This window comes from Aplidium turbinatum, chromosome 1 (assembly GCF_918807975.1).
Source record: "Aplidium turbinatum chromosome 1, kaAplTurb1.1, whole genome shotgun sequence".
NCBI lineage: Eukaryota > Metazoa > Chordata > Ascidiacea > Aplousobranchia > Polyclinidae > Aplidium > Aplidium turbinatum.
The window spans coordinates 47498223-47522442 of record NC_137472.1 but is presented as its reverse complement, the minus strand read 5'-3'; the positions used below and the strand labels follow the sequence as shown (position 1 = coordinate 47522442).

The 24220-nt window shown below is 38.3% G+C and overlaps 1 protein-coding gene across 1 annotated transcript in view; it reads left to right on the top strand.

The window, feature by feature from the left end:
- Window positions 1-19916, top strand: part of LOC145781500 (CD109 antigen-like) — a 64009-nt gene extending 44093 nt beyond the window's left edge. Inside the window, exons 32-36 of the mRNA XM_082593232.1 lie at window positions 11508-11633; window positions 12278-12476; window positions 13535-13603; window positions 14349-14533; window positions 18150-19916. Of these exons, the coding sequence (XP_082449358.1) occupies window positions 11508-11633; window positions 12278-12476; window positions 13535-13603; window positions 14349-14533; window positions 18150-18400 (830 nt within the window). The 3' untranslated portion in view covers window positions 18401-19916. The remainder of the gene's footprint in view (window positions 1-11507; window positions 11634-12277; window positions 12477-13534; window positions 13604-14348; window positions 14534-18149) is intronic.
- Window positions 19917-24220: the final 4304 nt, after the last annotated feature.

Below are 24220 nucleotides of genomic sequence, written 5' to 3'. Positions count from 1 at the left end.
TAGCACCAGAAGCATTGACCAAAGTAATTAGATGCAGATGTAAGAAATCAACGAAAAATCCATGTGGAACGAAAACTTGCACCTGTCGTAACTATGGAATGGTATGTGTTTCTTCGTGTGGTGAATGTCATGGTGTTGAATGTAATGGTACAGTAAGTAGCCTATGCTTGAAATACAAAGATAGTTTCACATTATTTTCGTATCTAGCCTAAGTAATAATTAGTATGAACGACATAGGCTACTCCAGAGACTAGACGAAAAACTTAAGAATGAAGACTTTTTTTCACTTCTGCAAAACGGCGATGTTGGTAGAATACCGAAGAAGAGGAATACTCGTACAATAAAGATGAAACGTGACAAGACGAGGAGGAAAGCAACATCTTTGACGTTTTTGATGATGATGATAGCTTCAATTTATGTTTCGCTCACTTTGTTTAATTCTTGTTAAAGAAAATAGAAGAATAAGTCCAACAGTGACGAATCATTTCAAATTTGCCTGAAATTCATAGATTTATCCTGTTGCCTAATCGGTAATAACTCTTTTTCTGTACATTTTCAGGGTTCTGGTTAATAGAAAAAGTTGTTCCCCTTGAAAAAAGCTAAAAAATGATGTATAATGTGTCCTATTTTGAAAAACTTGAAATTTTCATATGTTGGACCCAAAGGGATTGTGACGTCATTTGGAGAAGGGTTCAAAAGGGGGTTTCCCATCATCCGATTGATGGGGATTTTTTTCTGAGCCATTTGCATAATATGGGGAAGGTCTGAACAACATATCAGCTTGATAAAAAAATTTTCCCACAAACACCACTTTTTTAGGTCCCACGACTGCACTATTGTCGTTGTAAGCCAGGGGTCAGCAAACTGCGGCCCGCGGGCCAAATGCGACCCGTGGACAAACTTTTTGCGGCCCTCCAACGATCTTACTTTTAGTGCATAAACTAAAGTTTCATCATTATCTACGCATGAATTTATTTTATATCATAACAAAAAGGCCTGTAACATGTGTCCCAACATTACTCGGTAACTCCCATGTAGGCTACGCTACAAAATCTCTCAAATTTATGGTCTGACGTTACTCAAAATTATGTACCTCACTGTCGAGGAATGATGCAAGCGAAAGCCCTCATTGATTATGTGTAATTATGATGTAACAGAAGCGAAACTGATTTATGCAGTAATTTTCCACAATTCAGTTCCAATTGCCAACTTTTATAAAGAATATGTCCATAAATCCACCTATCCTCATCTGCATGACAATGCAAAATGTGTAATGTGCATGTTTGGAAGCACATATTGCTGTGAGCAGTTTTTTTTCAAAAATGAATTACGCAAAGAATAAACTTCGCACTCGCCTGTCAGATCGTCATTTGAATGACGTAGCCTATTGCAAAGGTAGCCACTTTAACAAGTCGAAATTCTGCCACTGAAATTGACTAGAATGCAACCGCCAACCAATCATAAGCTACGGTTTAAGTGACGTAAAAAATGGCGAAAAGAAGATCATAGAAAGCAAATTAAGTGATGGATTTTTTGTCAGCTGGTTGGCTTAGAGGTTAGGGTTAGGGCTAGAAAGTAGTCATTTCATTGACGCGTGTTCGATTCTCACCACTGCTATTGCTCTTTTTCTTCTGTAATTACCAAATAAAGTTCAAAACAAGCATTAACTCTCTGGATGAGTGCTAGAAGGGTCACAATTGGACGGTAGCCTCTTATAACACGTTCTGATTGGTTGGCGGTTGCATTGTAGTCAATTTCAGTGGCAGAATTTCGACTTGTTAAAGTGGCTACCTATTGCAAACATCATCAACAAAGTTGCCAGTTGATTTAAACACCTTGGCCATGACACAGAAACAACATCATCCTTCACATTGATAAATAAGAAGCACCTGAGGCAAACAATTGTGTATTGAGGCGAGGATTGTATGATATTATTAGCAAAGCCTCGTGGATTTTAGTGTCGAATTCGGTGGAACATTTACGCATAATTCTAAACGACTCCAAGGATGGTTTGTTATTTGAACATGTTTGACAGGTGCTTTTTATTTACTCAACGTCTTTTCTTGATACGTCATATGATGCGTCTTTGCCTCGCGTAATTTGAACGCCATGTGATGTCGGACATTATCGGCGATAATTTTATCGTTTATCGTTATCGCTTAACTTTTTTTGATTTATCGTTTATCGTTATCGCTTTAGGCATTTTTCGTTTAGGCTATCGATTATCGTTATCGCTTAACTGAAAAATTAGTTATCGCGCCCAACACTGAGTGGAACTAAACTGAAAGGTAACAAAGACAGTGTTAAACTCTACTAGAAGGTTACGAATTTCCTCAAATAGATTCTTCAACCAATGTTGGTGGTGTCGAAATTTATATAGAATCTAGGCTACTATCAGAAATATTGAAGCACATGAGCTTTACTTCTCTGTTACAAGATGTGACAATCTGAAGGATGTGACAAATCAAACTTCAAGTCACAACAAAAAATTGCAATAAGAGAAGTTTACCGACAGCCATCATATTGTTACGAAGAATTTTTAGACAAGTTTGCAAACACAACATATAGGCTACAAGCAGCAAATACATGCTACTGCATACTTGGAAACTTTAGCATCAATTTTCGTACTCTTTGACATGTTATTGCTTTAAGTTGCATTGTAATTTACGTTGTTACTGATTGCTTTGTTGCTGATTGCTTTGTTACGTTGCCTTAAGTTCCTTTGTCGTTTTTACTGGTGTTTATTTTCAGTCTCAATTCAGTTTGCAGTTTATGTCGTCAGAACAACCTAGTTGCATTTTAGCGTAATAAACTTCTTAATAGAGGAATTGTAGATGGTTTCACTACATTTTATTACGATTGCTACAAAGCCTAGAAAGTATTCTCAAGCCAATAGAAGTTTTATCTCTTCAGAGGTGCAGCGACTTTATAAGGAAGGTTTAATTGAGCCGAGTCGTTCGCCATGGCGAGCACAACCTCTTGTGGTCACTCAAGAAAATCACAAAAAGCGTATGGTCATCGACTTTAGCCAAACCATAAACAAATTCACTTGTTTGGACGCGTATCCTTTACCTCTTATGTCAGACGTAGTGAACAATGTTGCTAGGAACAGCATCTATACAACGCTAGATTTAAAAAGTGCGTACCACCAGGTAGAAGTTCCTCTGCAAGATCGAAATTACACTGCTTTCGAAGCCGATGGAAGCTTGTAGCAATGGAAGAGAACGCCGTTTGGTCTAACGAATGCAGTACCTGGTTTTCAACGGATAATGGACAACATTATCAAAGACTACGAGTGCAAAGGTACGTACGCTTATCTTGACAATATTACCATTTGCGGGAAAACCCAAGAAGAGCACGATCAAAATTTATCAAAATTTCTTGCAGTAGCTTGAGAATGCAATCTAACTTTCAATGAAGCAAAAAGTACTTATTCGGCAGATACAATCGACTTGCTTGGATATAGAATCTCTAAAGGTACTTTAAGTCCTAACCCCGAAAGAGTGGAATCTTTACTAAAAATCCCGCCTCCAGAAAGTAGTAAACAACAGAAGAGGATTGTCGGTTTATTTGCCAATTATGCGCAATGGATTTCGCATTATTCTGACAAGATTCAGCCTCTAATTCGAAACACTACCTTTCCTCTGAATGATGCAGCCCTAAACTCTTTCGCGACGTTGAAAGCTGAATTGGCTCAAGTTACGCTTGGGGTGATAGATGAAGAAATTTCATTTACAGTAGAAACTGACGCATCTGACATTGCAATTTCAGCCACTTTAAATCAGAACGGGCGACCCGTTGCTTTTGTTTTCAGGACACTCAACAAAAGTGAAAAAGTTCACTCAAGCATAGAGAAAGAAGCGACGGCAATTATCGAAGCCATTCGAAAATGGAGTCATTTTCTAGCGGGACGCTGATTCAAACTTGTCACAGATCAAAAATCGGTGGTATTCATGTACAACAGCAAAAACCATGGCAAGGTAAAAAACGCAAAAATTTTGAGATGGCAACTGGAACTATCACAGTACGATTATGAAATCGTTTATCGAGCAGGGAAGTATAATACTGCTCCCGACACTTTATCTAGAGTGTATTGTGCAACTATGATGGACAATTCGTTGTATGAAATTCATGCGGCCTTATGCCACCCTGGAGTAACTCGCATGCATCATTATGTTAAAACAAAGAATTTGCCTTATTCTATTGATGACATCCGTAAAATGACATCCGCTTGTAAAATTTGTGCTGAGTTGAAACCTAAGTTCTACAAGCCAATTGAAATTCCATTGATAAAAGCTACGCAACCTATGGAGCGCTTAAGCATCGATTTCAAAGGACCTTTACCTTCTGCTACGAATAACAAATACATTCTGACTGTAGTAGATGAGTAGGCCTACTCTCGATTTCCTTTCGCCTTTCCTTGTAGTAAAGTAGACACTGAAACTATAATCTCGTGCATGTCTAGTCTTTTTGCAATGTTTGGTAAATGTGGTTATGTGCATTCGGATAGAGGTGCATCGTTTATGTCTAAGGATTTTGTGTCTTACATGTACAGTTTGCGTATTCCTACCAGCAGAACCTCTATATACAATCCACGGGCTAATGGCCAGTGCGAAAGATACAACGACGTAATTTGGACTTCTGTAAAACTTGCTTTGAAAACTCGGGATCTCCCTATTTCTAAATTGGAGTGTGTTCTACCTGATGTTTTACATTCTATGCGCTCTTTATTATGTACTGCAACAAACGTGACGCCACACGAGCAATTTTTTTAATTTTCAGCGTCGTTCAAGTCTAGGTCTTTCCATACCTACTGTGGTTAAATGTCCTCAAAAGGTTTTATTGAGACGACACGTTCGTGCTAGCAAGTATGAACCGCTTGTCGAAGAAGTGGAAATGACTCATGCAACTCCGAACTACGCGCACGTTCGTTTCGCGAACGGACGCGAAACGACAGTGTCAATTCGTGACATCGCTCCAACTGCTCGTGGTGGCCTTGACGAGTTGACTCTTAGTTTGCCGGATCCCGGGAGTCCAAACGAAGGGATAAACAATCCATCTGTGGAATTTCCCGAACAAATAACAACTAATAATGAGCCTGTCAATGAAGATGCACCTGCCCCGTCATCGGAAACTCATATACCGACTGATTCCAGCGAGTGCCCCATGCCCCGGCGCTCATCACGTTCAAGGCGACCGCCAAACAGATTGTAAATTAATTAAATGTATATATTTAATGTATTAGCGCCTTTAATTTTTGTTGATCCCTATTGATAATCTATGGAAAGGGTGAATGACATGTTATTGCTTTAAGTTGCATTGTAATTTACGTTGTTACTGATTGCTTTGTTGCTGATTGCTTTGTTACGTTGCCTTAAGTTCCTTTGTCGTTTTTACTGGTGTTTATTTTCAGTCTCAATTCAGTTTGCAGTTTATGTCGTCAGAACAACCTAGTTGCATTTTAGCGTAATAAACTTCTTAATAGAGGAATTGTAGATGGTTTCACTACACTCTTCATACAATCATACAAACAAAAATGTGTTTCAATATATTACAACTTTAAGTAGTCTTGGATGTGAAAATATCATCAACAAAGCGACTGGAATTACTACAACTTCAATACTGTTGGATCATGTCTACACGAATAACTCCGAATCAACCAGTCCATACAACTTAACTTATGACATATCAGATTACCTCCCAAAATACTTGATAATTAAAGCTGAAATATGTAAGAAAAAGCTCAATTAATATATGTAAATTTACATATGTAAGAAATATGTAAGAAAAATTATGACACGAAATATAAACGAACAAAATGTGGCCAACTACTTTGACTAATTGTCAACATCCATTCTTCTTCGTTTGAACCTTGTTCTTCGCCACTTCAAGGGTCGAAGGGCTCTGTCTTTTACCACCCTTGGGCAGTGGCGGCGACGCGGTCTAGATGTTTGGGCAGGTGTCGAGCAGCCATTGAATTGATTCGTCATCCAATTCACGCAGACCACGCACACCATTTGGTGCATGGTGGATGGCGCAGTTACAGATGGTGTGGTCTACGGTTTGTTCCTCCATGCCACACTCACAGATCGCGGATGGAGCCATCCCCCATTTGTGCATGTTGAAGCGAAATAGTCCGACGCCAGTACGCAGGCGGTTGAGCCGCACCCAGGCCTTCCTTGGCAAATGCATTCCGGTTGGGTGGTGGCTGGTGTCGAAGATGAAACTTTGGAGTCTTGAGTTCTTCTTCCACTCCGAGCTCCATTGGTGGTCCACCCAGGTAGCCGCACTGATGGATTGGTCTTCAGCACTTTTCATCAAGAGTTGTGCGGCACGTACAAATGGGTGTCTCGATTTCAGTCGCTGAGGTTTCTCGTTCACAGACTCGTAGAGACTTGACTAGAGCAAGTGTTTGGGGTTTGTAGCGCGACGAGAGAGAGACAGGATGGCTTCTTCGCGACGAAGCTCAGCTGGTTGGATGCCTGCAAGGACATGGAGATTTTCCGATGATATAGGTCGCAGGCATCCTGTCACGATACGCAAGGCGTCGTTTATGGCAGTGTCGATTTGATGGCAGTGGGCACTGCGGCTCCAGACAGGTGCACAGTATTCTGCTGGAGCGTGAACTAGCGCGATGGTGGCAACGCGCAGGGTACCAACTCCGACTCCCCAGCCAGAGCCGGCCAGACGCCTTAGCAAAGCTGTGCGTGTTGAGATCTTTTTGCGTAGTGACTCCAAATGTTGACGGTAAGTGAGTGACCTGTCCAGGACTACCCCTAGATATTTAGGGTTTGGGCAGAAGGGCAGGGTTTTTCCATTGGTGCTGATCTTGAGCTCACGCTTTGCTTCCCGGTTGTTCAAGTGGAAGGCTGTCGTCACTGTTTTGGTTTCGCTGAGCTTCAGTCTCCATCTCTGGAGGTATGCCAAAAGTGTCGACATGTCCTGGTTTAGAGTCCCTTCTAATGTAACATCCATTCAAAAAATGGAATAACAAATAATAACATCTAATACAAATATAAACTTTACTAACTTTATTTGCATCTTGAAAGCAACTATTGAAGAACATTTTCCATGACGAATTGTAGAAAAAAGTCTAAGCATTATAAAAAAATCTTAGATTAATAAAGGCAGCTAAGTATCGATTAAACATGAAAATAAGCTATTCAACAAAAGCTACAAAAAGCACAACATAATCACAACTGCATAGTATAAAAAGTCGAGAAACATGCTTACACAGTTACACACGTTGGAAACATAGAGTAAAGAAGTTATTTTACACAAAGAGTAGATAATAGCCTAATTCCCTTACAGACACAGAAGAAACATGGAACATAACCAAGGAATTTACTTGGAAAAGATGTAAAGCTGTAACTTAGCCACGACAACTGATTGCGGAAAATACTGAATACCCAGACCAAATGGTCATTTGCAATCAGATCATTTCGCAACTGTAGGAGAAACTCGATCAAAAAAACATTAATGCACATTGATCATTACATGTCATTTATGAAGAAGTCAGTCACTGGTAGTAGAGTCGTTTGGTGTGCATGTAACATGTACAATTTGTACATGTAACAGAACCCTACATGCACATCTCATATGCAGTGTCTTTGACGCTTCAGCCATTGTTTAAAAATGTCACCACATACATGTAGGCTACTGCTCCATATCCACCATAGATTTTGGTGGCTGGGCAATCCTTGATGAAGTGATCTACATCCCGAATGCTGGATTTTCTGTGTGGTTGTTGAAACTTCCCAGTCCATGTAGGGCTGCTGAAACTGCCCAGTCTATGTAGCCTATAGTGTTTGGGCAGTGCCGGCGTGTTTTTTGAAGTCAGTCATTGAAACCTGTTTTGTATTTGAAATTTATCAATCTTACTAGTGAAACAAATATAAGTAAAGCACCAGGAAATGGGGACTTTTCTGCAAAACTGCTTAAAATTTCAAGGTGTAGGATATCATTGCACCTATTCTTGCTCAATTGTTTAATCAGTCTTTTTCAGCAGGTATTTTCCTAGACCAGGGATGTCCAACCTGCGGCCTACCTGAGATTTTTGTGCGGCCCGCTAATCATTTTCACTCCAAGTAGTATTTTAAACTTCATGGAGAAAAAGAAACAAAATGTGAACTTTATAGAAAATGAAGAATGGTTGAATGATTTTTCTTTCTTAGTTGACCTCACAGAAGTGCTAGCTGAGCTCAATTTGCATTTACAAGAGAAAGGTCAGTTATGTAGTTCAATGTTCGAGTGAATAAGTAACTTTACCAGGAAATTAAAACTTTTCCCAGCACAACTGAAAGCTGGCGAAATTGTACATTTTCGTAGTCTATCTGAAAGAGCTCAAGACAGGTCTGTAAACTATGAAAAGTATGCTAAGTTATGTGAAGATTTGCTTGAAGAATTTACAGTCAGATTTTCTTCAAAAAAGATTGAATAAAATTATTCAGTGATCCATTTTCATTTCAGTGTGATAAAGCGCCACCCTAATTCCAACTTGAACTGCGAAATCGAGAAAGTTTGAAAACTTTCCACAGAGAACACACTCTTCCTTCATTTTGTAAAGAATTACATTCATGTAATGAATTTATTAAATTAGTTAATTTGTCCAGAAAATTATTGTTTACGTGGGGCAGCACATATTGTTGCGACTTGTGAGCAGTTATTTTTATCCATGAAAAACATCAAAACTGCAGAAAGAAACAGACTGACCGACAAACACTTAGCAAACATCCTAAGAATCAAGACAACGTCCTTTAATGCAAATGTTGATAACCTCTTAGCTGGAAAACAATGTCAAAAATCTCATTGACTTTGTATTGTAGAAATAAATTTCAGTTTCTTTCTATCTGTGTGTTATTTGTTTCTATTTTCAAAAATGAAATTAATGGTTTTTAATTGTTTCTTTATGTCCTATCTATCTTTCTTGAAATTTAAAAGGTCCTGCGGCCCATTGATTTATTTCAAATGACATTGCGGCCCACTATAATAAAAGGTTGAACATCCTTGTCCTAGACATTCAAAAGATAGCAAAGATTGTGCGAATATTTAAAAAAAATTGTGAAGAAAGGGGCGTTCTTCCCGGCTATCAGCACAAGGCTGAGCACTCACTAGTACAGCGAGCAGTTGCGATTCGATAAAAAAAAGTTATAAAACACATCTAAATGATAAGGCCTACCGACCAATTTCTTTACTCTCTTAAGTTAGCAAACTGTTCGAAAAAATTATTAATACCAGGTTAAGGAACTTTCTCAAAAAGTATAATGCTATTGCTGATTTACAGTCGGGATTTAAAAAACAAAACACAACATTCAACAACCCTATCTTCTGCTAACTTGTATGACAAATTGCTGGAAGAAAAACAATGCGGTCATAATGCATGAATAATTTTCCTGGGTTTAACCAAAGCCTACTGTAGCCTAAATTACCACAATTTATTAAACAAATTGGAACATTGTGGCATTCGAAGACAAATAAATAAATTATTATCATCTCATGTGTCTCAAAGAAATCAGTTCATAAAATACCAGGACACTTCATCGGACCTTAAGGATATTACTTGCGGAATACCACAAGCCTCGATGCTTTGCCCAGTTACGCTGTTTGCAGACGATAGCCTACGGTCTTTCGCAGCTCCAAGCTAATCAGATTGAATTATTCAAGTAGTAGTAGAGTAGCCTACTGCGTTCCTCTATTCTTATGAATGCATGTTATTGTGATGTAAGCTTATTATGTACCGTCTTACTCTATAGCAGGGCTTCCCGATTGGGGGTGCTCGCACCCCCTGGGGGTGCGAGTAGCTGTTACTGGGGGTGCGAGAATTCACAGATGAAGAAGAGCCATACCGTATATAGAGATGGATTTTGTTTAAAGAGGGAGTTGGTGATTATCTCTCAGAGCATTCTATGTTGGTCCATACAGCACAATGCAAAACAACAAGAAATACCACTCGACAAGTTGCTGATAACAGAAAGGCTGTGGTCCGAATGTCACGTGATTGGTGGCGGGATAATGCGATATGTCAAGGCAGAAATCAGTCAGCACTTGGAAAGCCTGAGAGAGTCATTTGACGGATATTTCTTCCCAGGAGATCTGGAAAAACCGGAAACTTGGATCATCACCCCCTTTGCCTTCAAATTAGAGAAGATGGGAGATGAGGATGAAGATAAGGAACATCTGATAGATATGCAAGATTGCAAGTATGCCAATCGACAAAGCTGCTTTATGGGTCCAGCTCACTCGAAGCTTTCTGGTGCAGCGTTCCAACTGGACATCCAACTCTGGCTAAGAAAGCATTGCAAGTTTTGGTTCCATTTGCTACCACTTGGCTGTGTGAATCGGGATTTTCGTCTCTACTTTACATGAAGAATAAATACCGCAACGCCCTGGACCCCGAAAATGATCTGCGCATTGCATTGTCCCACAAGGTTCCACGTTTCGAACAGATAAGTGCAATGAAGAGACAGGAGAAAAGTCAAAGACCTTGATTAACGCCACTAAATTAGATGCTTTTGTATCTGCTTTACGCGGATCCTCTATTGACTTTACGTTAATCATGGTTTAAAGTGTCGAAATTCCCTTTTTTTCATTATGTTCTCAGTTTGTGTTATTTATTTATTTATTTGCTTTTGTATTTTGTGTGATTGCGTTGTTGAAGGCTGCCCTTTTTTGTATTCATTAGCCATATAAAGGCCATTGAACTGCTTTTCTGCGTTGTTTTCGTACGAATTTTTAATTTTTTTCTCAGAACTACTTCGCTTCAAAACAGGGGGTGCGAGATTGGCTTCATCAATCCCATGGGGTGTGGGGTGATAAACGAATCGGGAAGCCCTGCTCTATAGGCTACTATTACAGAATCTGATTGGCAAATAATGTTATTTAATTCTCTCTTTCTCATTTCAAGTGAAAATTGATTTCGTTATTTTTTTTAAAACTCAAAACTATTTACCCAATATTCGGGCTTAGCCTGAGGAAGTGTATCTAAAAAAACCCTTTTAATGAAGTTATTGTGAAGAGTTCAATTTTGACAAAAATTAAATTGTTTCAAATGTCTTTAGTTTCTATTTTATTTGTTTGGGCCAAATATGTTTGCCATAGTCTAGCTTTGGCCTACAAGTCATCTAACCATGCTGAGATTTTCAACATAGCTTATAGAGTAGCCTAAGGCCTAAAGTAGCCTACAGCCTATTTAATTTCCATATGAGTTAAAGTGAAAACAACAGAATCATATAGTGGCCTAAATAGGTAACAGCACATTGTCAACGAGCGGTATCAAATCGTATTTGGCTAAATTGTTTAAACGTTATTATTTTTTCAAATGGAAAACTTTGAGCACCCACGCAGTAGCCTAGGCCTATACGCTATCGCATTTTCTGCTTGATTACGCTGCCTTGAAGGTAGCTTGCATTTTATAGAAAAAGACATAGAAAATATAGCCTACTGTTTGCGTGCGTGGAATCAATGTGGTAGTCAAATAAGTTGTAATGCCGAATCAAATTACGTTTCAGATCTTTCCAGCGGGCTATGGTTAAACCTACCACGAGCATACACGATTAATGTCCCTTATAATCCCTATTACGATAGCCCATGCTATGCGAGAGGATACAACGTGAGAACGAAGAAGGGCATACCAGGTTAGTTGACTGACCATCTGACTTCGAGAAAACTTCTGCAGTTTTTACCACTTTAACCAGCACCATTGTTTATGCTATGGCAGCTTTTCTCTTTCCTACGAATAGTTTTCCGCGATTCTTTTTATTTCATATGTCGAATAGGCCTACATCATTAGACGCACCTAAACATTGAACTTGTCTTTAACTACAAGTTAATGTGACTAAATCAATCCGTAGAAGCAATCTCACGCTCTTAAATAACATGTTGATGCAGCCCCGGAAATATCTAGAAGATGATGATAAATGATGTAGCCTCTTTAAATATCTCTGTGTAGCCAATAATGATGCCATGCTGAAATTCCCCAGCAGTGAGCATTAACCCTTTGATTTTATTGTGCCGTTGTCCTTCAATGACTTCGTTCTAGAAATTATATACATCACATTATTTTCTCACCTCGAGACAAATTTTAAAACCAACGCGGTGACCGGGTTAATTTGAACGAATGGAAAACAAACACAAGAAAATAAACAGTGATTAAAAATGGCTGCCCAGTCTTTTTTGTTAATGAGCTGATGCTTGAAAATTACTTTACAATCTATACATTAGATAGGCTAAGGTAGTTCTTAAAAACTTATCTGATATTACTTTATTTTGATGTTTGCAGGAACTGTGCTAAAAAGTTCAATCGATTATATCACTTGTCGTTTTCATCAGCTTCAAAGAACAATAATGAATGGAATTACGGGATTTTCTATTTCCTTTCTTGTAAAAATAGACGTCAATTCACAAAACCAATCTCAGACATACTTTTCTTATGGAAGCAACAGCAGACACCCTATTTTTTACTTACAAAAATTGTGGTGGTAAGTGCTTAACCTGATAAAAACTCTTAGTCTACTGTAACTACAGTTTATAATATAGGCCTAGCTATTGGCCTACTACATTTAAAACAGATTAGTAGCCTACCGCACATAAATAGGTTAGTAGCTGTCTGAAATAAAGATTGCATAATGCATAGGTTACAACCTAGATCAAGAGACTGGGGAAAAGTGTGGAATGGGGTAAGATGAGCAACCCTTGTTTTGGAAAAAACTTGTAGGGAGAATTTTTTTCTTTTCCATAAATATATCACCCATTATCCTACTACGGATAATATATTTGTTATATGCAGGAATAATTGTATTTTACAATGGCATTCAATCATACTGCTTATGTCAAAAAAAAATTTTTTTTCTGTCAAAAATTTGAAAAAGTGAAAATTTTTATTTTTCCACGATGTAAATCAAATTTGCTTTTTGTTTTGGTGGATATAATAAGTAATAATATTAAATGTTCAATTTTGTCAGAAAACTTAAGTTGGGGTAAAGTGTGCAATTGCAATAGATACGTTAAAGCAGTTGCTCAACTTACCCCAAAAGAAATAGTCTTGTAGGCTATTTAAATTTTTAACCGTTGAATTTGTGTTTTATAGCTTCATTGGATAAAATAGAGGTGTAGTGATGTTTTATAAAGCAATGCCTCGCAATTATGAAAAAGGCTGGTCGGGGAATGTTTCAACTTAATAACTTAATGTAGTAACTCAATTTACCCCAGGTCATTGCATACTTACCCCATAATATTTTGGTCTGGGTAAGTTGAGCAATACGCATACACCATATTAATATATAAGAGAGAGAGACCCCTGTGGTTTTATTGAAACATCAAAAAATATCATGCCCTACAAAAGTAGTATGAGAAAAAAAAACACTTATGCAAAAACAACAACTGTTAACTGCTATAGCATAAAGGATGAAACAAAAACACTAAAAGTAGGCCTATTCACTGTTGCTTCAAGTCCATATCAGTCCACTTCAAGTTGGTCAAAACATTTGTCCTTATGAATTTAGTTTTTGCTTGTATGATAAGCGTCGATATCTTTCAGGCGTAATGAGCTGCGGTTTCATCTGAAAGATGGAAATCATAGGTATCGAGTCAAAAAGATACCAACAAAGTAAGTAACACAACTGATCAATTCATTGGTAGTCCCTAAGTCTACTATTTGCCAGTTACTAAGACTTGCGGAGATGCAGCAGCAAGTTTCCTATTAATATTAACATATAATTAAATTTGTGATCTCCTTTCTGTTTTTTAGGGGTTAAATTATGTTTTGTGACAGATGCAATAAAAATCGTTCGCCAATTGTCATTCCTGCCTTACAGCATACTTCACTTTAAACCTTCATTCAGTGACCTAGCTTGAAATAAAATTTTAGGGGGCAAAAGGAACTATTGGGGGGGCAAACGTCACTCAACATGAATTACAATGATAGTAAAACTTTGTAGTAGTACTAAAACATTTTTTAGAAAGGCAAGATTTAATTTTTAGGGGAGGGGGGCAATTGCTCCCCCCAAATCCTTCGTGGCTAGGCCCCTGTTTTATTGTTACTGTAATAGATTAGTGTTGTCGTAAACTTGGTGGAGTTGAAGGAATAATGTTTTTACTTCAGAATATTGCATTTCTCTTCTTCTTTCAGCCACGACCTAAAATCTAACTCTTGAATCGTAAATGCACCGCTAATGTAAAACACTAACGTCTTATTCACACAACATGCATGGTTTATAATATGATGCAATGCTATTAAATGAGCAAAGCAAGTAAAAAGATTTTTGCCAAAATCCACTAAAACTGCATTAAATGTGTCTACAAATCACAGCAAAGCTTATCTGCGATTAAATAATAGCTTCTTGAATATCTAGTGGATTCATTGGTAAATGGAAGCAAATAGTAATCACTTGGAATGAACGAGAAGGAGCAAGCGCATACATTAATGGCAAACCAAAAGGAGTTTCACTCCGAATCTCTTCAAAGCACCGGTATCGTAGTCAACGCTACACCAACTTCTATCTGGGAAAATCGACTTTTGACAACTCCAACAAAGCCGGTAAAGAGTTTTTTCAGTGACGATGTAGCCTAAGCTACTCTGTGATTTATTGAACCAAATATTAATAGTAGGGGTGGGCAAATCCAGGTCGATTTTTCAGGACCCATTTTTTCTAATGCCATTTGGGCTGGTAAACATGAATCCGTTGATTTTTTTGCTCTATGACGTCATAATAGGTTGGTTCAGTGGCCATTTTCAAAATGGCGGCCAAAAATGGCTATTTTGCTCTCAGGACATACGAGTGAGACGAATATATCTGTGCAATATGTCTAAACATATGTTTTGAGGGTCAAAAATTACAATAAAAGCACTTTTAGCTACCTGGCATGACACCTTCTTGTATTTTTCTGCAGAAAAGATCATTTTTAGGTTTTTATTTGTGTATTTATTACGCCAATGATCGTTTGAGCTTCTTGTTATATGCAACCATGTTACCAGGAAGATTGAGAAGGCACTTTCAAACTGCATGGAAGTTCACGGATATTCGTTTTTGTACTTTTAGTTCGTGGCTGTTGTCAACTTCCGCGAACTTCGTTCACTGGACTTCACACATGAAGCGAAAATGGCGCGCGAACTTCCGTCAGCTCAAGAAAACTTACATCCCGATTTTTTGTTTCGCTGGGTCCAGGTTCTTGTGATTGAGGAAAGGAAGAGAGAATAGCGAGAACTGGATAATCTAGAGAGCATAGAAGCAATGAATTGTGCAGTCGACACAGACAAGGATGTCAGCTACGAGGCTTCTGAACCATTGACATCCCAAATAACATTTCCCAACAGAAAGCTTCGTTGGTCAAAAGAGTCAGCTGAGAAACAAACCGTAACATCAGAAGAAATAAAGTTCCCGTCAGTGAAGGTGAGGACTAGACGAAAATCTTTCAATGAGACAGTCATACGTTGCTTGGTCCAGTGTTTCTCAGAAACGGCCGCATCACCCAATGAAATATGCAAACTAATCGTCAACGTAGCTAATATGATGTTTGGTCAACAATGGCGAACCGAGAACGAGAAAAACTGCAATGCCGGGAACAATTATGATGATGGAATGAATAGCGATGACGATAATGATGATGAACCTGACCAAACAGTACGTGATCTGACTTACGTACTCCCAAGTCGACGTACGATATCACGTTATCTGGAAGATGCATCGTATTTGAATCTCGAGTACGTCGCGCGACAGCTGCTGCATAAAGATGATAAAGTTATCACTACAGGCCTCGATGACACACAGAAAGCTGCCGGTCACCGTCATTACGATGTTAAAACAGATCACATTACAATCGTTGGAAATGCTGGTGATAAAAGGTCATTTACTACTGGTTACGTGGAAAATTTGAGTCATTCCAGGGAAGACGGAGCGATAGCGTACAGTTTCAAATTGAAAACCTTAGCTGTCCTCGCGAACTGCACTGTGAAGGATATCAAGAGTCAAATTGACTTTTGGATGTCTGATCGGGCGGCTGATTGTAATATTTTACTGGACAAACTGGACATAGACACCAACAAGCGATTAAAATGTTGTGCTCACATAATAGCCTACTGTGTGTTGACCACGGCATAGATAAAGTGTACAAAAATGATGAGCAGAAAGTTGGATTGCAAAATCTCTTACCACTAACTGTTGGTGAGAAAGTCTTCGGCTCCCATGGCACATCAGTTCATACCTTAGGACTCATAGCACTCGCTAAGTTGTTTTCGCCAAGTCATGCGTCTCACAGTGTTTCGCTTTACAATGACTATACACAGTGGATGGAAGATAATAATATTGATTACCGAGGATTCAGAAGATTTGTATCTAACCGATTTGGGCGTATTGCAGATTTAGCGCGGTTGTATTTGCAACATCGTGTGCACATAGATGCGTTCTTTAACCAAGGGGTAGACATCAACAGCAATAAGTTGGTGCTTGCAGTTGCCGCATACGTTCAGAATGAATGGTTCACTCGATGCTCAGAAATCTACACCAAAATGGGAAATGTAATCATATTCCCTCTGATGCAATTTTTGGGCATTGATGAGACTGACAACAAGGTGTGGCATGACGACAGAAATTGGAATGGTGTGAAGTTATTTTCTTATCAAAAATTGAATGTGATGAAAGAAGTGAGAAGGCAAACCAAGTGGTCTGGATAAGTTGGAAGCTGCGGTGATGGGGGAGGTTATTGATTCTGTGGAGAGGAAACTTTCGGCAGTTGAATTCCTGTGGCAAGATGTAAACGTGGGCGTAAATAGAGAAGCACTGAAGCAGGCACCACTGACAAATTTGGGCTGCGAGTCACAGTTTGCAAAATTTGACAATCGTATAAGAGTTACAGGTGGGAGTACGTCTGTTACTACACACTCCCGGAAAAATGTGGTTTTTACAAATGGCTTACTGGTGGACTCCAGCTTTGAACAAAAATCTGTATTGGAAAAGAAAGCACGCTGGAAATGGGCAAGATGCTCAGAAGAAGTCAACAGCGCGAAAAAACTGGAATCGGACTTTCTGGCTACTGTCGAGGCAACAAAACAGCTTTCACTGATTAAAAAAGCAGATCTAAAGAACAAGAAGACACAGAAGACCTTATGTCAGATCGACTTGTGTAAGTTGCATGGCGGTCCAGTTACAAGTACATCACTTGATTTATTGGAATGTTTGAGTGGAAAACAACTTTTAGCCGAAGTTAGCCATCTTCGACTAACTATAGCACCCGAAATTCGACAAATGAGACGAGTTAAGGCGGCTGACAGACGATACCGGGTTGAAAAATTTGGTGCAGAAGAACTGAAGTCCTCCATTAAAAATGTACTAAACCAGTATCCAACATTACGACGACTGTGGACTCTCTTTTGAGCAGAATTATGTGAACTGGCATGAGTAATTATGCGGGAATGATTGTCAATGAGATATTCGTATGATTATTTTCTGTTAGATGGTGAAACACACTAAAAAATTTTAATTTTTTATGTAAAAAGCGTTTTTTTTCGTACTTTCAAATGATATCGCCACAACAATGCAGTGAATCGCAAAACTGAGTTAATTTTTAGAATCTACGCCCCAAACAACATATATTTAGACATATTACAGGACCCATATGATCAAATCTTCATCTGATTGATGGAAAATATCAATTTTTCAGCGGCCATTTTGAAAATGGCCACTGAACCAACCTAAAATGACGTCATAGACAAAAGAACTCATCGGATTCTTATTCAGAGAGAAAAATGGCCATGAAAAAATTGGGTCCTGGAAATACTATTATCAAAATGCCTTTATTTGCCCACCCCTACTTAAGCCTAATTAGTCAAGAGTTAGTCTTTTACAAAAACCTAGTGTCCTAGTTCATATTCAGCTGCAGTGGCGTACAAGCAGGTGGACACCATGTTCTGCCCCTGCAAAAATTATCTTAAACAGTTAAACTTGAAACAAGTTATTTATTTTGTTTTTTTTACATTAAATACAGCATATTTACTAAAAACTTTAACATGCTGTTTTACTTTTTCAGCTGTTAAAGCAAATATGAAGCGATAAGTAGCCTATATTGCAGTTTTTTTTAATATACAGCTACAGGTATGTAGGCCTACTGGCGTTATTGGTGATTTAATATCTGATGTTCTACCTATGCTGCACTAACAGGCAACCTTGGCGGCTCCATTTCTGGTTTTATGTTCTGGACATCCACGCTATCGCAAGATCAAATCCAGGAGCTTGCGTCATTTTTCCATCCAATAATAAACTCCGAAGAAGAACCGCTTCTCTCAGTGCGCCACCTCCACTTCTTCTCTCCAAAGTATAACCGCAACTGCTTCACCACCCCTTCTCGGCTCTCTTCATTATATGAATCAAACAATCAAGAAATGGGATCATTGTGCGAGGAGAACAGCTAACTTCACGTTTTTAAAGTATAGCCTACTACTCGGATTACAATTTGGTTGGCAAATGGCTTAGACCAATAAGCAGCAGGGTTATAGGCCTACAGCATTGGATGAGATATCTGCTGAAAGAGAGAAATAGATTCTCCTTTTTATACTTGTATCATTTCATCGATTATTTTTTGAATTATTGATTAAATTTTGTCGCTTATGTCATTTTATCATCATTGAAAGCTCAACTTGAAAAACAATGCGGTCCTTGGTGAATTTCTTTAATATTGGTGCTAAAGATTATAGACTACATCAGCTTCACTTCTAAGCTTACCACTTTGCATCACGATATTTCAAAGAACAGGAAGCAGTAGGCCTGTTGGCCAGTAGACCTGTTGGAACTTGATTGCAGCCTTAGATATGAACAATAACATAGTGCCAAACATTTCTGTCACGCTAGTGAAACGGACGTATTGTCTTTTATACCGAGAAAACTATATCAGTACAATTAAATACGCAGAGCTGAATGTTATCTTATACTTGTTTGATAGCAATTTAATTCTGAAACGTTGACCTGCAGAATGCAGTTATACTTAAGTGACTGATATATGCCACATATTTCAAAACGACCATTTTCATCTACGACATGTTATTATATGTTTCTATGATGTAGCATAATTCAAGCAGGACGTGTAACCTATTTAGAAATATATATAAATGCTATAACATCATAAAAAACAAAAAATGTTGTCTTTTGTTAGTGCTGACTTTCATGAGGATGAGTTCCTTTCGTTGGACACGGGGCCGAGGGTTTATTCTTTTACCGCCCCAGTGTCCTGTGAGTTACGGTTTTTGGTTGATGCCATTCGCTTCACAAACATGAATTGCCAGAAATCGCCAGGAGAAATTTGGCAACACGATTGACGTTGAGATAAAGTTTATCAAAAAACATCATTTTTCAGAAACTTAGAAGAACGTCTGGCAAAATTGTTTCGTTGCTTTTGTTCTTTCATAGAATGAAACATCTTCACACTTCTAGATATTCTTGTGCTTAACGAATATCTAAAATAAAATACAAACGTTTTTCTTTAACTATGTAGCCTAACTTATCATTTTTTAGTAAATTAATTTTCTTACGTCTTCACTATGGTCAACTAACTTCCAAACGCATGAAATGCAAACGACTTGTGTTTGTGGTTCGGAATTTCACGCAACTGACCATTTCTAGTCGCCTACTATTGGTGAAGAGTTTGTCCTAATTTTTCTAGACTTAATGTTATTCAAGGAACAAGTTTATTATGTTATGGAGTGGCTCAATACAAATTCAACACGATGTGACATGGGACACAAGGATGCTAAAAAACTCTGAAATTACTAAATTTACTATATAGGGCTATTGCAGCTTAAATGAATCAAAAAAATTTTTTTTCCACTATCTCCCCTACGCTACACTAAAACCTCGAGTTAAATTTTATTTTACTATACTTCATCTTGTTCTTGTCATAAACGTGTGAAAAGTCTTTGCTTCTGTAAATAAACATCCTCATAAATTGAAGTCAAGATTGGTATCGTGATATCCACACTCCGCATTTCATCCAGTCATGGGATTGAAGCAAGAGGCTTATGTAAGTAGGCCTAGTAAGTACATTGCAAATGAAAATAGCGGTTGAAATTTTATACAGCCAAGTTTCTTTTTTTGCCGTGATTAAACTTTCTTTTAAAGTGTCTTTAAACAAAAAGGTTCCCTCTGCAGCGATGTTTAACTTTCCGCTAAGCCACTTACAAGCGTAGCTTATTCTGCCATGTGAGTGGTGTTGAAGACATAAAGCCATATCAATGACTAGACCATCTTTCCATGAGATAGAGAGAAAGATGTGAAGTCTCAGGTCACGACACTAAAGATTGGTTCTTTTCTAATATTTTTCCAGTGAATCAGGTTAGCATCTTTACGAAGGGGTAAAAATAACAAGAAGGTGTTGAGGGAGTCTTCTATTAATTTAAGAACATTCCATTGTCAAAGTCAAAAAGTAATCCTTACAAAATTGAGCTGTTGCAATAAAAAAAGATGAAGCAGATTTCCAACAACAATAAAATAGCCTACTAGCAAGAATAGGCTACATGATATCCATGCATGTCCATATCAAGAAACCATAGCAAAGCTGGAGTAGTTAAAATATTTATCGTGTCGCAATAATTTGGTTTAGCTTACAAAAGTATTAAAGTAATGGCGAATTGAGCAAATATCACTTGGCTGCAATTCAACATATCTCTCGAGACCCGTTCATTCTTAAACATTTTTGTTATAATTTACTACAGCATTTGACTTTACTAAAACGGAACTTGGATTAGTTGTTTAAAATAATTTGAGACAGCAGGATTTTTATTAAAATTAGTTTTTATGTCAGAGCGTATAACGGACCAACGCAATAAGTGGCCACTTTGATAAAGCATGAGATATGAATTTGCGTTCCAATCCTTGGAGGACAATTTATGGCCTACAAACAAGGCGCGGCCACCCGGTTGAACGCCGCCATCCGGCTTATACGTTGTGATGGTCAGAAATAAAAACAAAAACCAGACTGAAACAACAAGGTAGCCCAATGTCTGCAGTCGGCCAACAAGCCTTAAAAGGCATTGAAGGCTATTTAAACGTTGTGGTGCCACATTCCAAAATATGATCACGATTGACATTTCCAAGATTTCATAAAGTAAAATCGCAATAATAATGCTTGTTGTTAACCCTGGCCTCCTTTAACGAAGCAAGTCACATAAAATCTTTTCAGTTTCAACATAAATAACTAAAATAACAAGCATATGGTGCGTTATGGAGACCCTAGAAAAAATTTAGATGACCTCAACATGAGGAGTCGCGACCAATAGGTTGGACAGCAAGGACATACACGATCGTGTAAGATCGCTTCGAAGCTTTTAATACTACTGACTCTCAATTTTTCGTTTAGTTAGTCAGTCTCCAACTAAGCCCTGCTAGAAACTCACGTTTCCAAAACGTTTTAAATCAAACAAAATTATTAAAACAAACAGTTATGTAATGCTGATTAAGTTTCACTCTCAACCCAATGCTTCTGCATGTCCGTCATTGAATCAATATGCTTGTGTTGGCCAAATTCTTTTTCATAATTGTAAATTTATTTTCATATGTTATAGCGTTCGATATTGCTAAATTTTCTTGCAGAACTTATTTTAAAAAAATACAGGTTTAAAAAATATTTCACTAGCCATTTGAAACTTTGATAACTTAGGATAACTCAAAGCAGGTAGCCTACATCAAAAAGATATACAGCATCATGCGCCATGTAGGCTAATCAGTGCCGGTCTTTGGGGTGTGCAAACCGTGCGATCGCACAAGGCCCGAAAATAAGGGGGCCCGCAATTTACTCAGAAAATGCAGTAATTTTTGTCATTTCCAAGAGAAAAAATCTTATCCTTTTGCTATGGTACCGGACAGCACCATTTTACAGTAATATTCATACCCAAATTTTTGTTGAACATGCTCTCAGAGTGCATCAATTTCAATGTAATTTTTCAAATTTTTTTGGAAGAGGCCCCCCAGACCCCCCGCCGCTGGGTGTCGTCTTCGGCGAGCACGCCGTCAGGCTTCGCCCGCCGGCCGCCAAAACACCCCCCTCCCCTTTCAAAATATCTAGCTAGGCTACTGAATTGGATCATTGTCATTGGGGCCCACAAAGCATATTCTGCACAGGGCTCGAAATATCCTAAGACCGGCACTGAGGCTAATATATCTTAATAAATATTTTATGGCTATAAATTATGCATTTAGTTTAATTTTGTAAGTCTTCTGCACATAACGTACAGGGCTAAAATATTTTGGGGGACCAGAACAAAAATTTTCCCAAATCTGCCTGATTTTACGTTTCCCAACTACATAACTTATATATCAAAATAGCTATTTGTATTGAGTGTGAGAAAATGAGAGCCTAAATGAACATATTGATTTAAACAGTTTCATATCCCATTAAAAGCCGCCACAAGTTCCCGTTGCTCTTTTTAGGTGATATTTCAGTCAAAAAGTTGTATTGTCATAACTTTTTAATTAAATCAAAAAAAATCTGGTGATATTTGCTTTTTTGATGCATGTTTTTGTTTGCCTTTTAAAAGGACACGGGCCATACATAGTCAAATATAAATCTCACGATACCTCAACAGAAGCAAGTGTTTGTTTCGGTAAAAATTTGTCATATCTTTCTTAAATGACGTTTTGAAAGTATTGCATAAACGTATTATATTCACGGTAACCATCGACGTAGCTAGTGGGAGGTCAGTCCCCCCCAGTAGGCAGTCTCCCCTCCCGGTCGGTAGCTTGTGGGCGAAAATTTTTTTAATTGTAAACAAAAAATTGTAGTAAAAATCTTTTTTGAAACGGATTTGGCTTGAATTCTATTTGCTGGCTCTTACTTCACGCAATCAGGGGTGGAAAAATCATGGTCCGCCCTAGGCGGCACAAACCCTAGCTATACGCCACTGACAGTCGTCGTCGGCGGCTCCAGCTCGTGTCCGAACATTGGTTTGGTCGTCAAATCGAATTTGGCTTTGGATGGTGATGTCGTATATGGCTTTGGAGGCCCAGTCTATGATGGAAAAGACGTAGGCAAAAGTCACATTGTATGGAGGGTGGGGGACGTGGTAGTTTTAGCTTTTCTATTGCTTCGTTTTACTTGGGATTTTTGTGTCGTGCTTTTTCGAAAATTTTCGTGCCTTCCCTACATATTTTTCTCTACGGTGATCTGTCGCTAGTAAGTTGTTCCCATGAATCGAGATAAATGTTTGCATGGTTGAGGGAGACTTTCAGCTGGTCTTTGTATCTCATTTTTGGTCTTCCGGGGGGTCTTTTTCCTGTCTCTGGTTCACCATAAAACATTATTCGGGGAAGCCTCGTTGGGTCAACTCGCATGACAGGTCCTGTCCAGCAAAGGCGATGATGCAATATGGTGGCTTCTGAACTGGGCAACCTAGCGCGATCAAGGATTGCCACGTTGGTGAGACAATCTTCCCAACTGGTGCCTAGCATTTGACTCAGTTTCCTCTGCTCGAAATTTTCAAGACGTTTAAAGTCACGACGGTATGGTGTCCAGGTTTCACAAGTATAGAGAAGGGTGGATAGAACGACTGCCCGGAAGACCATAATTTTTGTGCGGATAGATATAGCATGGTTGTTGAAAACACGATGGTTAAGTCCTCCATAAGCACAATGTGCTGCTTTTATACGTTGTTCAATATCCTTTGACAGGGTAAAAATCAGCCAAAAAATTTGGCTATGTGGCCGGTCTCCTTTCAAAAGGCAACAATAAATATAAAGCAAAATAAACAAACAAAAGAAGCAAAGCCTTACATAAATTAGAGTGCAGTAGGAAGCACAATATTATAGAGTGTCAAACTATGAAGAGACATAATTCATATCTATTACTAATAGGCAATAACACATGCATGTTCCTCCTCACTTCACCTCTTCCGACTCTTCTCATTTTTCAACAATCTTCAAACTTTCACAAAATCTAGAAAAAGTACGCTGTTCTCAAATATTTATCAACACCTTCCAAAACAGACCCTAAACAACTACTAGCAAGTCCAAAATGATTCAAACAAAATAGGATGATGCAATACTGAGTCATTCAAAACGATATCTTTTTAAAAGGACACCGGCCGTAAATGGGATATACATATTAATCCGATTCAGATAATTTTGTTGGTACCCAAATTAACATATTGATTTGGACAGTTTCATCAAAAAACTGATCAGGTTTAGATAATTTCATATTTTGTTGCTGGTGTCCAATTTAATGATTTCATCAGTTTCATAGATGGATT